General features: G+C 38.4%; 1 protein-coding gene across 1 annotated transcript in view; it reads left to right on the forward strand.

Annotated features, from left to right (window-relative positions):
• The first annotated feature begins 4,295 nt into the window (after window positions 1–4,295).
• The window catches only part of LOC126252859 (mitochondrial dimethyladenosine transferase 1), a 44,597-nt gene continuing 32,654 nt past the window's right edge, over window positions 4,296–16,238 (forward strand). Inside the window, exon 1 of the mRNA XM_049953812.1 lies at window positions 4,296–4,735. Within this exon, the coding sequence (XP_049809769.1) occupies window positions 4,430–4,735 (306 nt within the window). The 5' untranslated portion in view covers window positions 4,296–4,429. The remainder of the gene's footprint in view (window positions 4,736–16,238) is intronic.

The raw sequence follows: 16,238 nt of genomic DNA on the forward strand, positions 1-16,238 counted from the left end.
TTCTATTCTCTTTTTGTGTAAACTATTTATCGTCCACGTTTCACATCCATACAGGGCTACACTCCATACAAATACTTTTAGAAAAGACTTCCTGACACTTAAATCTATACTCGGTGTTAACAAATTCCTCTTCTTCAGGAACGCTTTCCTTGCCATTGCCAGTCTACCTTTTATATCCTCTCTACTTCGACCATCATCAGTTAGTTTGCTGCCCAAATAGCAAAACTTACCTAGTACTTTAAGTGTCTCATTTCCTAATTTAATTAACTCGGCATCACCCGATTTTATTAGACTACATTCCATTATCCTCGTTTTGCTTTTGTTGATGTCCATCTTATAATCTCCTTTCAAGACACTGTCCATTTCGTTCAACTGCTCTTCCACTCCTTTGCTGCCTTTGACAGAATTACAATGTCATCGGCAAACCTCAAAGTTTTTATTTTAATTCCTACTCCAAATTTTTCTTTTGTTCAATATAGAGATAGAATAACATCGGGGAGAGGCTACAACCCTGTCTCACTCCCTTCCCAACCACTGCTTCCCTTTCATGCCCCTCGACTCTTATAACTGCCATCTGGTTTCTGTAGAAATTGTAAATAGCCTTTCGCTCCCTGTATTTTGCCCCTGCCACCTTCAGAATTTGAATGAGAGTATTCCGCCGGCCACGGTGGTCATGCGGTTCTAGGCACTGCAGTCCGGAACCGCGGGACTGCTACGGTCGCAGGTTCGAATCCTGCCTCGGGCATGTATGTGTGATGTCCTTAGGTTAGTTAGGTTTAAGTAGTTCTAAGTTCTAGGGGACTGATGACCTAAGATGTTAAGTCCCATAGTGCTCAGAGCCAGCCAATGAGAGTATTCCAATCAACACTGTCAAAAGTTTTCTCTTAGTCTACAAATGCTAGAAACGTAGATTTGTCTTTCCTTAAGTCCCATGGTGCTCAGAGCCATTTGAACCATTTTTTTGATATTGGAATTATCATATTCTTCGTGAAGTCTGAGGGTATTTCGCCTGTCTCATACATCTTGCTCACCAGATGGTAGAGTTTTGCCAGGCCTGGCGCCCAGGGCTATCAGTAGTTCTGATGGAAAGTTGTCTGCTCCGGGGCCTTGTTTCGACTTAGGTCTTTCAGTGCTCTGTAAAATCCTTCACGCAGTATCATATCTCTCATTTCATCTACACCTACAGCCTCCTCCATTTCCATAATATTGTCCTCAAGTACATCGCCCTTGTATAGACCCTCTATATACTCCTTCCACTTTCTGCTTTCCCTTCTTTGCCTAGATCTGGCTTCCCACCTGAGCTTTTGATATTCGTACAAGTGGTTCCCTTTTCTCCAAAGGTCTCTGTAATATTCCTGCAGGCAGTATCTATCTTACCCCTAGTGATATATGCCTCTCCATCCTTACATTTGTCCTCTAGCCATCCCTGCTTAACCATTTTGCACTTTCTGTCGATCTCATTTTTGAGACGTTTGCATTCCTACTTGCCTGCTTTACTCTTGTTATGAACCACATATTACATTGGGAAGTACAACACTTGTAATTGCCCCTATGTCCCTGAAGGTATTGTTTCAAGATATTGCAGAATGGTTCAAATGGCTCTGAGCACTATGGGACTCAACTTCTGAGGTCATTAGTCCCCTAGAACTTAAAACTAGTTAAACCTAACTAACCTAAGGACATCACACACATCCATGCCCGAGGCAGGATTCGAACCTGCGGCCGTAGCGGTCTCGCGGTTCCGGACTGCAGCGCCTAGAACCGCACGGCCACTTCGGCCGGCTAAGACATTGCATTATCAGCTTAAAACAATATTCTGACTGTATCGTACTCTTCTTTCGAACAGATGAGGCCTGCTTTTTTTTCCTACGTTATTTCATAAGACTAAGTCATGGGACAGTACTGAGTAAAAGTATGACAGCAATCACAGTGCCTGATTTAAATACGTTTCACGCGCCAGGTTTGCGGCGATCTACTGTCAACGCGGTCCAACTTGTATGAGCAGATGTGATTTGAACCCACAGATTTGAACAATTTCGCTCAAACCTCCAACTCCAGTTTTCAGGTTTTGGGACATCTTATAGCTGCGGAAATCTGTTCAGACGCAAAGGTTTATCTGCGCGATGTCATGTGCGCAGACATTTGCGCGGTAGATCGTTGCGTGTGACCGGGCCTTTAGCCCCGACTTCACTACATTCCCACAGATGATTTGGATGAAGCAATACAAAGTGGATACAAATTAATGCTTCAGTTAACATGTGTAGTGATGCATATCATCTGTTCTGCACTTTTAAAAATGCAAGTCTATTGTTTCCGTATTATCAAGTATATCTATAAAGCCCGGTCCACACGCAACGATCTGTCTGCGCAGACATTGGCACAGATGTCTGTACATGCAAAAGATCGCTGCAAATGTGGTGTGTTCACACGACACAAACCCCAATCTACTACTCGCCCGCCATCTGTCGGTGTACAAAAGAAATATCAGTGGCAAGCGACTACGCTCCCCGTAAACGTCAAAAACTTAATTCAGTTATTTTGAAATATAGAAATGGAGGAAGTTCTGTTGTGGTCTGTGTTCGCAACTTGTGTTGCAAAAAACATTCAGACCAACCGCAGGAAACAGAGAAGGCGGTCAAAATAGTGTAGATTAGCAGTTTTCTCACGTACATTTACGGCGAATCTGTTTTGTTTTACATTACCTCGTGTTTCATTTCCTGGCACATTGACACTCCAATTTCATCTTCAATTGTACTCTTGCATGGTCTTGGCGTTTCTTGATCACTAAGAAAGCCAAGCAGATCAAAATATCATAACGTTGGCTGGCATACTTGATTTACTCCTACACCAGATCTTCTAGATTTCTGAACTTTGGATAACTCTTTTCGGTAAACAGTTCGCTGACAGACTTAATTTACTTGACTTGCCTTCATGAACTCATCCTTCAGGACAGCATAAATAGCTTCACATGTGTTGGGTATTATTTCACTCAACGCTTGTTTCGATATTGCAGTTGAAAATTCCAAATCCTTGTAGCTCCCTCCTGTTGCTAGGAATCTTAATGTTACGCCAGCCGTTTATGCGGAGAAATTGCCCTTCTCATACAAGTAATTTTTTCTCATAATATGAGGGGTTACAAGCTTTAAGAGATAATTATAAGTTTCGACATCCATCTGCAAATAATTTCGCTAGTTCACAACGAATTTTTTTTATTACCGTTTCTCTGTTTGCCGAGACTCAACTGCCCGCAATTTTTCAATTAGAGCATTGTATGCTGCTTTCTTTTTGTCTCGGTCACTATATTCTTTACTTTTAATCTTCCACAAACATGGGTGGTTTCTATATCTTTCAATGAATTCACTTACAAACTCTAGAGAACACTGACGAGTATCGGCCATTTTAATGCCCTGTGCGCACAAATACAAACACTAGACTGAGCAAACAGCTGTTTCGCGCCAGATTTGCGGCGATCTCCTGTCCACACGCTCCAACTTGTCTGCGCAAATGTGGTTTGAACCCACAGATATGAGAGGTTTCGCTCAAACCTCCAACTCCCAACTTCCAGGTTGGTGCAAATCTTCTGTCCTCACGCAACGATCTGTCTGCGCAGATGCGATGTGCGCAGAGATTTGCGCAGACAGATCGTTGCGTGTGGACGGGCCTTAATTCAAATAATGTCATACATTCAAAGTTAATTGTTTGTGTTTCTACCATGCCCAGCAGATTCCAAGATAAGAAAATGTAAAGTCAAGCTAGTCTGTTATAGAGTATAATTATTGTAAAAATAAAATTGCGTAATAACACACCTTGTTTTATTTCACCCTTTTGCTTTCTTTTGTTTTGTAGACACATTTAGCTTATTGCTTTGCGGTGAGTTGGCAGCACTGGATTTCACCAGCAGGTCAGCTGCGAAGTGAGAATTTGGTTGTGCTGCACCGGTGCGAGTTTGTGTTAAATAGCAGATATTTTTGTAACGAATGTGTGTTACGTCAAGCTTATTGTATTCTGTGAAATGTTTATTGAATAAAATCTCTCCTTGAAGGAGACGTACTAGTCTCGAGTTTCGCAACAGCGGAGGTACACGCATCGTTAAATATCTTCCAGTGCGTAGTTATGGAAAATAAGCAGGATCCCAAGAACAAGGAATTTATTTCCAAGTCAATGGCAGAATATATGAAACTAATAGAAAAACAAAATCTAGAAAGAGTTAAAAAACTGCAGAAGACAAGAAGAAATAATCTTATTACAGCTGGAATACTTGGTGCAGCAGTAACAGGAATCTACTTTTATTCTATGTATTCCGTGAAGCAAGAAACCTTTTTGGATGATTTTGAGGAGCCAAAGAAAATCAGTCAGTAATTCATTGTAAATCCTGGTAGTGGGTTTAATCGCATGTGAAATATCTGTAGGGAAGTTCATAAACTGAAAGATGACTGCCGTGATTTCAAGCTCCCTTCCTAAGACTGCTACGGAATTGTATCGTTTACCTCCACTACCGACCATAAGAGATTTATTGAGACTGTATCGTCTAAGAGCAATAAGGCAACTGTCCCAGAATTTTTTAATGGACCAGCGATTGACTGATAAAATTGTACGTGCCGCTGGAAGAATAAAGAATGGTCATGTGTGTGAGATTGGGCCAGGTCCTGGAGGAATAACGCGATCAATTATTAACAGAGGTCCGGAGAGGGTCGTGGTGATTGAAAAAGACAGAAGATTTGGTCCATCACTAGAGGTAAGTGAAGTTACTTTCACTGGTTCATTCAACAAAATGCCTACAAAATACTGTATCAAAGTATTGTTTGTTCGCAAGGATCAATGAAATAGGTATAAACCTGGCATTGAAACGAATTTCGAATTAAAAGTAAAATGTGCTCACTTCAACTGTACAAAGATGTGCAACCAGCTGTAATTAAGTTCATTGCTAATAGTTTGCTCCTCATGTGATCAACGCAGGGTTTGTAGCACTCTGTCCAGACTGTTCTGTCATGTGTATTTCTAACCTTGAAAAAAAATCCGTAATTGACAATTTACATGAGATTTTGTAAGTAAGTGAAGCTACACATGGATATTTTTACGTAGGCTACATTGAGTCAATTATATATGAACTAACCACAATTTATTATCTTTGATTATCAATATTGCCTCTATCAATTATTCTTACACAGTCCAAGAAAGTTTCTCTCAGAATGGCTCAAGTCAGCACTAATCATACTTTGTTGCTAATGTACTTAACAGAAAGCCTGAACTGTTTGCACTTGTCTGTAACTATATAAGTTGACTTGTTCCATACCCATAAAGGCTCTCCTTCATGGTAAGATTTTTGGAACAAAGTGTATGAATGAATGCGTTATATATTGAAGTAGCATCCCAGTCACTTCACTTTACAGATGAGTTCATTTACTAGTAAATTTTGTGATACACATAATAAGATGCAAGATGTGTTGATAAGAAATTAATGTAGAGGAATTGTTTTTTAATATTATTTTTCAATTCGTCATACTAATCATTGGTCCGAAGTCAACCATATACCTGATGCAGTCCTGTGACAGCTAAGCAAACCCAGAGTTGTTAAAAACAAAAATTTTGTCTCTTTAATTTAATCAACTGTGGGTTCTTGGTTAAACATTGTAATTAACTAAACACACACTGTTTTGGTCTTGTTGCACAATTTTCTGATTAACATTACTGCACAACCTAGGTTTTGGGTTGTAAGCCCATTTTCAACCTAGGTTGTGGAATAACAATAAAAGTGTGAAACAAGGCAAAAACAATGTTTGTGTAGTTAATTTTGTCTGTATCCTAGAAAGTTTGAAATAAACAAAGGTGATATGTTGTTACTGATCAGGAATTGGCATTAATAGCCATACATGATGATGAAGAAACTGAAGAAATGTATGATGAGATAAAAGAAATTATTCAGATACTGAATGGAGACGAAAATTTAATAGTCATGGGTGACTGGAATTCGGTAGTAGGAAAAGGGAGAGAAGGAAACATAGCAGGTGAATATGGATTGGGGCTAAGAAATGAAAGAGGAAGCCGCCTGGTAGAATTTTGCACAGAGCACAACTTAATCATAGCTAACACTTGGTTCAAGAATCATGAAAGGAGGTTGTATATATGGAAGAATCCTGGAGATACTAGAAGGTATCAGGTAGATTATATAATGGTAAGACAGAGATTTAGGAACCAGGTTCTAAATTGTAAGACATTTCTAGGGGCAGATGTGGACTCTGACCACAATCTATTGGTTATGAACTGCAGATTAAAACTGAAGAAACTGCAAAAAAGTGGGAATTTAAGGAGATGGGACCTGGATAAACTGACTAAACCAGGGGTTGTACAGAGTTTCAGGGAGAGCATAAAGGAACAATTGGCAAGAATGGGGAAAGAAATACAGTAGAAGAAGAATGGGTAGCTTTGAGGGATGAAGTAGTGAAGGCAGCAGAGGATCAAGTAGGTAAAAAGATGAGCTAGTAGAAATCCTTGGGTGACAGAAGAAATACTGCATTTAATTGATGAAAGTAGAAAAATAAAAATGCAGTGAATGAAGGAGGCAAAAAGTAATACAAATGTCTCAAAAATGAGATCGGCAGAAAGTGCAAAATGGTTAAGCAGGGATGGCTAGAGGACAAATGTAAGGATGTAGAGGCTTATCTCACTAGGGGTAAAATAGATACTGCCTACAGGAAAATTAAAGAGAACTTTGGAGAAAAGGGAACCAATTGTATGAATATCAAAAGCTCAGGTGGGAAGCCAGATCTAGGCAAAGAAGGGAAAGCAGATGGGTGGAAGGAGTATATAGAGGGTTTATACAAGGGCGATGTACTTGAGGACAATATTATGGAAATGGAAGAGGCTGTAGGTGTAGATGAAATGGGAGATATGATACTTCGTGAAGAGTTTGACAGAGCACTGAAAGACCTAAGTCGACAACATTCCATTAGAACTACTTATCTTAGAAGCTAGATTAAGAAAAGGCAAACCCACGTTTATAGCAATTGTAAACTTTGAGAAAGCTTTTGACAATTTTGACTGGAATACTCTCTTGGGAGAGCCAGTCCTGACAAAACTCTACCGTCTGGAGAGCAAAATTTATGAGACAGGCGAAATACCCTCAGACTTCAAGAAGAATATAATAATTCCAAGAGAGTATTTGTATGGAGTGTAGCCATGTATGGAAGTGAAACATGGACAATAAATAGTTTGGATAAGAAGAGAATAGAATATTTCGAAATATGGTGCTACAGGAGAATGCTGAAGGTTAGATGGGTAGACCACATAAGTAATGAGGAGGTATTGAATAGAATTGGGGAGAAGAGGAGTTTGTGGCACATCTTGACAAGTAGAAGGGACCAGTTGGTAGGACATGTTTTGAGGCATCAAGGGATCACCAATTTAGTATTGGAGGCAGCGTGGAGGCTGAAAATCATAGAGGGAAACCAAGAGATGAATACACTAAGCAGATTCAGAAGGATGTAGGCTGCAGTACATACTGGGAGGTGAAGCAGCTTGCTCAGGATAGAGTATCATGGAGAGCTGCATCAAACCAGTCTCAAGACTGAATACAACAACAACAACAACAACAACAACAGCCCTACATGAAGTAAACCACAGTGAAGTTTATCAGTGTTAAGCTGGGTAACAAACCAAAATGGACCCAAGATGTGTATAAAATGACCAAGAAGCCCTGAATGACCTACTTGTATCTAGAAGCACATTATCACAAGTAGTTTTGACTTGAAGAAAAGTTTTGTATCTTCTTTTGCATACTTTCACTTTGTGTCGTTGCATCGAACAAAGGACTGATTCAACAAAATCAAGCAGTACTGTGTAAAATTGATTAAACACATCTTGTAACTAATTGTCTTCAAAAATATTGGAATTTCTAGACACTCTTGCCAGTACATTTATACTACATGTGTCTGTACTGCCGGGTCATCCCATGTCCAGTCATACAAGCCATGACACCAATTATCTTGTTCTGTACTGTATTCTGTTGGTAGTAATTGCTGAAAGTGTGATGCAATGCATTACTTCAAAGTCAGCTGTAAATATTTGAAAATTGGTTGCAATTTTTAAACAAAAAGTGGTAAGCTTGCTTTTTCCCTGAATATCCTTTTGGACATGTAGTTTCTGAAAACATGTTAGAATTGTCCACTTAATTTTTTGTAAATTAATTTTATTGTTAAATTAGAAAACATATTTTGGACAATTGCGCCCCCCCCCCCCCTTTTGAAAAACATTGAGAAATGAATGGCACTGGGGAAGTGAAGTCCCATGCTTCTTGGCAGAACCCAATATTGTCAAAACTGCACAAAATGCTGGTGCTGCAATCTGCATTCAAATTGATTCGAAACTATACTTGTGACAAGACAGTTTAATGCTTAGATAATATTGTTTGTGTGAGAACCACTTTTCTTCCACCAACTTTGAGGACTCTTTGCTCAGAGAATTAGTATGGCATGTTGCTGTGGCGATATCAACTTCACACAGAATGAGAGAAAGAAACGTCACAATCATTATCAGGCTAATAGAAGGATGAGTATGGACCATGAGGATGCGTGAAACTTGCTGTGACCATCCCCTTTACAATTCACCTTCTCAACAATTCCCAAATATCAAGAATGCACATTCAACATAGCAGTTTGGCTGCACAGTGCATTCTGGCATTAGTGGCGGAAATGGATCTGAGAAATACTGCATGATATTAAAATCCATATCACAGCTCAGCCTATTTGCTCCAGTTTTGTTTGGCGATATTGGGACAATGTGATGCATAGATCGTGTTCTGGGAATTGTTTTTGCACTTGTGAAGTGCTGAGAAAGATAATGCCTGACTTGTACCATTTCATCTTTTGAAACAAAGAGAACTGAAATGCCTTGCAGGTTCTCGTGACGGAATTCAAATACCTGTGAAGCTGTTAATATTTGATCATTATAACTCCTTGCAAACTTGGTTTTGTGACATGTTTTTTAACAGTGCCACCAATAGCATGACAGGGAGATTTGCCATGGCTGGTAGCAAAACAGGACCAGCTGCACTTTATGTTGAAGTTGTGTTCATGGTAGCAGATGTTTCTGAAATTCTTACAATTTTTATATTGTGCAATACCACCATCACTGAAATATTCAACATACGCAAGATGAATTTCTGGGAGTTAATACTTAAAAAAATTCAATACAGTCTTCTGAGTCTGGTACACCAAGGCAACATCGTGTTCTAGATCATCACAGACAGTGTGAAGAGTGCAGCTGCCATTGTTCCTTCTTCATTTTCAGATAATCAGATTGTGACTGAGAAATTAAGGAGTGTGGAGTAAGTTTTTCAGTTTTCTTAGTGTGTCACAGAATTCTCTGATAGAGAAGTTATTTGAACACTTAGTCATTCTATCAGTTGGTACCCATTGACTGAGTGAACCATCTCATCAGGATCATAGTCTTCTATTTCATTTTCTAAGTGGGTTTGAAGCAATGAACTGGTAGGGCATTTTTCACACAGACAAAGCATACAGGCTCGGTTATTTGTATCACATGTTATTATTTTCATTAGATCCTTGTATTTTTCTTTAATGGATATGGAATTCAGAAGCAATTTAACGTTTTGGTGGTAAATACACACACATACGGTATGTGTTCCTGAAGAACCTGCAAATATACTCTGTTTTGGTTGAAGAGTAGCAAATTTTGAGATTCCTACTTTGTCTTCAGGATACTTTTTTTAATATAGAGAATACAGTTCAGTTAAATTACTTGAAACAAGGCACTTTTGTTCACAGGTATTTTTGCTGGTGCTCACTCTATCTATTTTCCCAGGCATTATTCTTGTCTTTTCGTTATCTAAATAAAAACTCTTTACTTTTTGCACTGTATCATGTGACAGTGTCTTTCCTCTTTTCTGCTCAGCCATCGATAAAATACCATTCTCCATTAAAAGAGCTCTTGCTTGCATCAGCAGCCAGGTCAACCTGATATGTATGTGAAATCTTAGTTTTCAGAGCCCCAGCTGCTGATTCCAGTTTTTGTTTGGCTGCTCCATACCGACTATGCCGAGCAACTGAAAGCACCTTTGCAGGAGATACTCCTAAGCTAGTATTGAGCACAGATTTTTCAGGAGTCTACACCATCACATTACTGTCATTTATATAGTCTGGTGATGAGTTGTCACTTGCGTGTTTTTATTAGTAAGTTTGATATGGGTTGAGCACATTTTCTCCTCAGGAATAATGCTAAAGCCTCTCATTTTGAAGGTCTTTGCCTTTTCTAAACTAATTTCACGCAAACCAGATGAAACAGATCGGTTATGGTACTAGAGGAATCGCAGCAAACTTTCTTATGTATAGGGACTCTGTGCATGTACCTGTCTGTAAATCAATCATTAAATCACAGTATGAATGACTGTTGTTCTTCACTAGTCAGTTCATTCACACAAGTCAGGGCATTATCACATATATCTTGCAGATGCTGTCCAAGAAAACACTGCCTACTTGTACTGCTGCTTCACTCATAAAACCAATATTTGTCGTAAATAAAAAGATGATTGGTGTAACCTAAAAAGTAATTAAATAATGAAAAACCGTTCTATCCCATTCTTTCATTACAATCACATTATTATTGTAACATTAGGGGACACTTTTGTTGTTGAATGAATAGTTAAAAACTGAAACTACTGAATTTTTAACCAATAATTGACTCTGGGTACAACTAAGTACAAGAGCTCAGAACTGCGTGCTCAGTGAACACATAACTTAAAACAAAGGAACTGGATGATACAATACATGTAATGACAAAAATACAGTGTTCCCAGATATGATTTGTTTGTAGGGAACTACAGTGTAGCCAAGTTCAGCAATTTAGTGGTGACATGGTAGTCATAAATTAGCAACTTCAATATTTCTTTTACAGTAATGTTGTTTTTCACACTTCCCATTATTTCTACAAACTGATTCTTTTTATGTGATGTAATGAATATTTATAAAAATATTGTAAATTTTTCAAAGGTATCTATGAGGGAGCAATACCTTAAAAAATTGTAGTGTCCGTTTATGGATTTTGTTTAAAAGAAATTATTTACAATTTTTTCTGAGATGTAGATGATGGATATTCACTACAAGAAGCAAGACTATAAAAATATAAACTGTCCTCTTCCGCTAAAAAAAAATTCAAGCTTCCACTGCAAAAACTGTAGGAACTATTGCATTTTTAAATTATAAAGGAGCTCATCTATGCAAGCCTGAATTCCTGAATCTATACAACTTCTTTTTATCGTAAGTGAAAAAGTAGTTGACCTGCAACATTTATATTTTGGAAATGTAAATATATCACTACCCAAAATTTCAAGGATTTGTGTGATGATGGATGGGTGTCATTTCCTAAAATTCCTGGATGATTTGACGTGGAATGACCCTGCCAATAATAGCCAGTACAAGACAAAATAATAATTTTCATGTAGATACTGCCTCCTTATTTTGTGTTGGGGGTGTGTTGAGGTAAAGATATTCAGCAACATGCTATCGAACAGAAAGAAAGAAATTGCTGATCCTATTGGTGTAAAATAAAATAGAAAACACTGTGCTACCCACATTGATTAGATACGTCCTAGCACTGCAAATCAAAAACAGCATTACTCATTGTAATAGGCATCAGTTGTAAGGGAATGTTGACAGTTGCTGTTCTTTGATAGGTGTCAGTGTTGCACTGAAGTCAATTTTACTATGTTAAATTTGGCCCAAGTAAGTGCAAATAGTTTACATTTCTTTAATTGTAATTGTTTTGCAGTTTCTGATGAGTACTTAAGTTATCATTTGTAATGGGATCTAGTGACATGGAAGTGAATAGGTGAATGGATGTGCTACCCTGCTTTCAAGTTCCACCGATTGACTTGGTTCAGTTTTAATTAGACATTTAGCACAGTAGACTACATCATTCATCCAGAAATTGTTTATACAGTGGTATAGGATTTATGAGATAGATACACAGAAAAACACCACCATTCAAGGATTTGCCTGAAGTTTTTTAAGAAAAGCATGGGAAAACCAAATCCTGATGACTGGACAGTGCATGAACCTTAGTTCCCCAAAATTTGATGCAAGTATCTTAACGGCTGTGTTGTAGCTCATTAGATTATACAATGCTCTTTTGTTTCTACGTACTTGCAATTTAAGCAAAAAACATGAAAAATAATGGCACACTGTTCATGTCTTTCTACACTTACTACTGTTCACACCATACACACTTGCTGATGATTTCAGGACCAAGACCGTGCTATTACTCCTCTGTTCAATCTCCATATTTTCGCTTCAACTTCTCTGAAAAACTGTGTCGGCATCCCTCCATGATGAATAAGATACTGAGCATAAGATGGTGAGACATTACTGTAATGCATAACATGTTTTGGATGTATATTTTCTTGTAAAAAGTGGTACAGTGTGGGCACATATTGTATGATAAGGGTATTTTAATTGTTACTTCCGTGTTAACACCTAGATTTCTGATGGATACTTAATTATATTCTGTGTGTTATCTAAGAGATACATCTTGATTGCCCTTGATTCTGATCTTTCTTCTGTATCCTCCAACAGTTTATTACACAATTTTAATTGCTGATGGAAAATTCTGTTTTGAATTTTTATTTTATGTTTCCTTGGTAAATGTAAATCTGAATTGTCTTCTGCTACATGACCGCAAATACAATTACTTGTTACTTAGGGCTTGCTTATTATTATTTTTCTCATATGCACAACATTAAAAATAAGAACATCTACCATAATCAGTCCTTAACGGTGAAGCTGACTACTACTTTATTTATTGGAATTTAACATTACAGAAGCATCAGAGTGTACCCATCTGCTTTGACCCATGACATCATCAGTATTATGCAAGCAGCATACGAAATGACGACAATGATGTCACTACATACATGTGCCAACAATAATAAAAAAAGGCACAAAAACTTATCACTACAAAAGTAAAATGAAACTAACAGGACAACCACGGAAAATTTGGAGTTTAGTGTGGGGACAAGCTAACAATACAACAATAAAATAACACCGCACCATCCCAAAACAAATGATAGACAAAAAATTTAAATTGCAACTTTCCACTACACCAACACCACCACAAGAATCAGACATTTCCTTTGAGCTGTATAGCTGAACTGCACCTATGAGTACCAAAAAACCAACACCCACAACTCCGAAAAGTGGAACCAAAGCCCCAACAACTCAAAAACCTAAATACCCCTTATTCAATACATCAGTTAAAACACAACCAACCTACCATAAAGTACAACCCACAAAGCCGATAACACCACATGTGTGTCCCTAGTTTGAGCCGCCAGAACTCTTGTCGACCTCATGTTGTCACAAGTGTAACACCTCACATATTCAGCAGTAAGACCGAACATCTGCAGAAATTATATGTCGGACCATATCACCGCCCATCTCCGAATGTAATGATTAACTCATGAACTTTACTGTGTATCCATATGTAACAAAAAAGCCATAAAAAGTTAGACTTCTTGCTGCACAGCAAACACCAAACTAATCACTTAACAAAAAGAAAAAGTATAACTCAATGAAAATCTTCTCACAACCCCTGTTCTGCACCAACTTCCTAAACTCGAAACCATGTTGTTAGTATGGTGGCTACCAAAACTGTAATGAACCTGATGCCACACATTAAATGCAGCATGTCCACAACCAGAGCACATTATCAAATACAAAAACACAACACATTCAAACATGTTGTTGTGGTCTTCAGTCCTGAGACTGGTTTGATGCAGTTCTCCATGCTACTCTATCCTGTGCAAGCTTCTTCATCTCCCAGTACCTACTGCAACCTACATCCTTCTGAATCTGCTTGGTGTATTCATCTCTTGGTCTCCCTCTACGATTTTTACCCTCCACGCTGTCCTCCAATACTAAATTGGTGATCCCTTAATGCCTCAGAACATGTCCTACCAACCGATCACTTCTTCTAGTCAAGTTGTGCCACAAACTTCTCTTCTCCCCAATCCTATTCAACACCTCCTCATTAGTTATGTGATATAGCCAACTAATCTTCAGCATTTTTCTGTAGCACCACATTTCAAAAGCTTCTATTCTCTTCTTGTCTTAACTATTTATCGTCCATGTTTCACTTCCATGCATGGCTGCACTCCATACAAATACTTTCAGAAACGACTTCCTGACATTTAAATATATACTTGATGTTAACAAATTTCTCTACTTCAGAAATGCTTTGCTTGCCATTGCCAGTCTACATTTTATATCCTCTCTACTTTGACCATCATCAGTTATTTTGCTCCCCAAATAGCAAAACTCATTTACTACTTTAAGCGTCTCATTTCCTAATCCAATTCACTCAGAATCACCCGATTTATTCAGCTACATTCCAGTATCCTCATTTTGCTATTGTTGATGTTCATCTTATATCCTCCTCTCAAGACACTGTCCATTCCGTTCAGCTGTTCTTCCAGGTCCTTTGCTGTCTCCGACAGAATTACAATGTCATCGGCGAACCTCAAAGTTTTTATTTCTTCTCCATGGATTTTAATACCTACTCCGAACTTTTCTTTTGTTTCCTTTATTGCTTGCTCAATATACAGATTGAATAACATCGGGGATAGGCTACAACCCTGTCTCACTCCCTTCCCAACCACTGCTTCCCTTTCATACCCCTCGACTCTTATAACTGCCATCTGCATTCTGTAGAAATTGTGAATAGCCTTTCGCTCTCTGTATTTTATCCCTGCCACCTTCAGAATTTGAAAGAGAGTATTCCAATCAACATTGTCAAAAGCTTTCTCTAAGTCTACAAATGCTAGAAACGTAGGTTTGCCTTTCCTTAATCTTTCTTCTAAGATAAGTCGTAGGGTCAGTATTGCCTCACGTGTTCCAACATTTCTACGGAATCCAAACTGATCTTCCCCGAGGTCGGCTTCTATCAGTTTTTCCATTCGTCTGTAAAGAATTCGCGTTAGTATTTTGCAGCTGTGACTTATTAAACTGATAGTTCGGTAATTTTCACATCTGTCAACACCTGCTTTCTTTGGGATTGGGATTATTATATTCTTCTTGAAGTCTGGGTGTATTTCGCCTGTCTCATACATCTTGCTCACCAGATGGTAGAGGTTTGTCAGGACTGGCTCTCCCAAGGTTGTCAGTAGTTCTAATGGAATGTTGTCTACTCCAGGGGCCTTGTTTCGACTCAGGTCTTTCAGTGCTCTGTCAAACTCTTCACGCAGTATCATATCTCCCATTTCATCCTCATCTACCTCCTCTTCCATTTCCATAATATTGTCCTCAAGTACATCGCCCTTGTATAGACCCTCTATATACTCCTTCCACCTTTCTGCTTTCCCTTCTTTGCTTAGAACTGGGTTTCCATCTGAGCTCTTGATATTCATACAAGTGGTTCTCTTTTCTCCATAGCTCTCTTTAATTTTCCTGTAGGCAGTATCTATCTTATGCCTAGTGAGATAAGCCTCTACATCCTTACATTTATCCTCTAGCCAACCCTGCTTAGCCATTTTGCACTTCCTGTCGATCTCATTTTTGAGACATTTGTATTCCGTTTTGCCTGCTTCATTTATTGCATTTTTATATTTTCTCCTTTCATCAATTAAATGCAATATTTCTTCTGTTTTCTACTAGCCCTCGTCTTTTTACCTACTTGATCCTCTGCTGCCTTCACTACTTCGTCCCACAAAGCTACCCATTGCTCTTCTACTGTATTTCTTTCGCCCATTCCTGCCATTTGTTCCGTTACTCTCTCCCTGAAACTCTGTACAATCTCTGGTTTAGTCAGTTTATCCAGGTCCCATCTCCTTAAATTCCCACTTTTTTGCAGTTTCTTCAGTTTTAATCTACAGTTCATAACCAATAGATTGTGGTCAGTCCACATCTGCCTCTGGAAATGTCTTACAATTTAAAACCTGGTTTCTAAATCTCTGTCTTACCATTATATAAGCTATCTGAAATCTGTCAGTATCTCCAGGCTTCTTCCATGTATACAACCTTCTTTTATGATTCTTGAACCAAGTGTTAGCTATGATTAAGTTGTGCTCTGTGCAAAATTCTACCAGGTGGCTTCCTCTTTCATTTCTTAGTCCCAATCCATATTCACCTACTACGTTTCCTTCTCTCCCTTTTCCTTTTACCGAATTCCAGTCACCCATGACTATTAAATTTTCGTCTCCCTTCATTATCTGAATAATTTATTTTATTTCTTCA

This window comes from Schistocerca nitens, chromosome 4 (assembly GCF_023898315.1).
Source record: "Schistocerca nitens isolate TAMUIC-IGC-003100 chromosome 4, iqSchNite1.1, whole genome shotgun sequence".
Classification (NCBI taxonomy): domain Eukaryota; kingdom Metazoa; phylum Arthropoda; class Insecta; order Orthoptera; family Acrididae; genus Schistocerca; species Schistocerca nitens.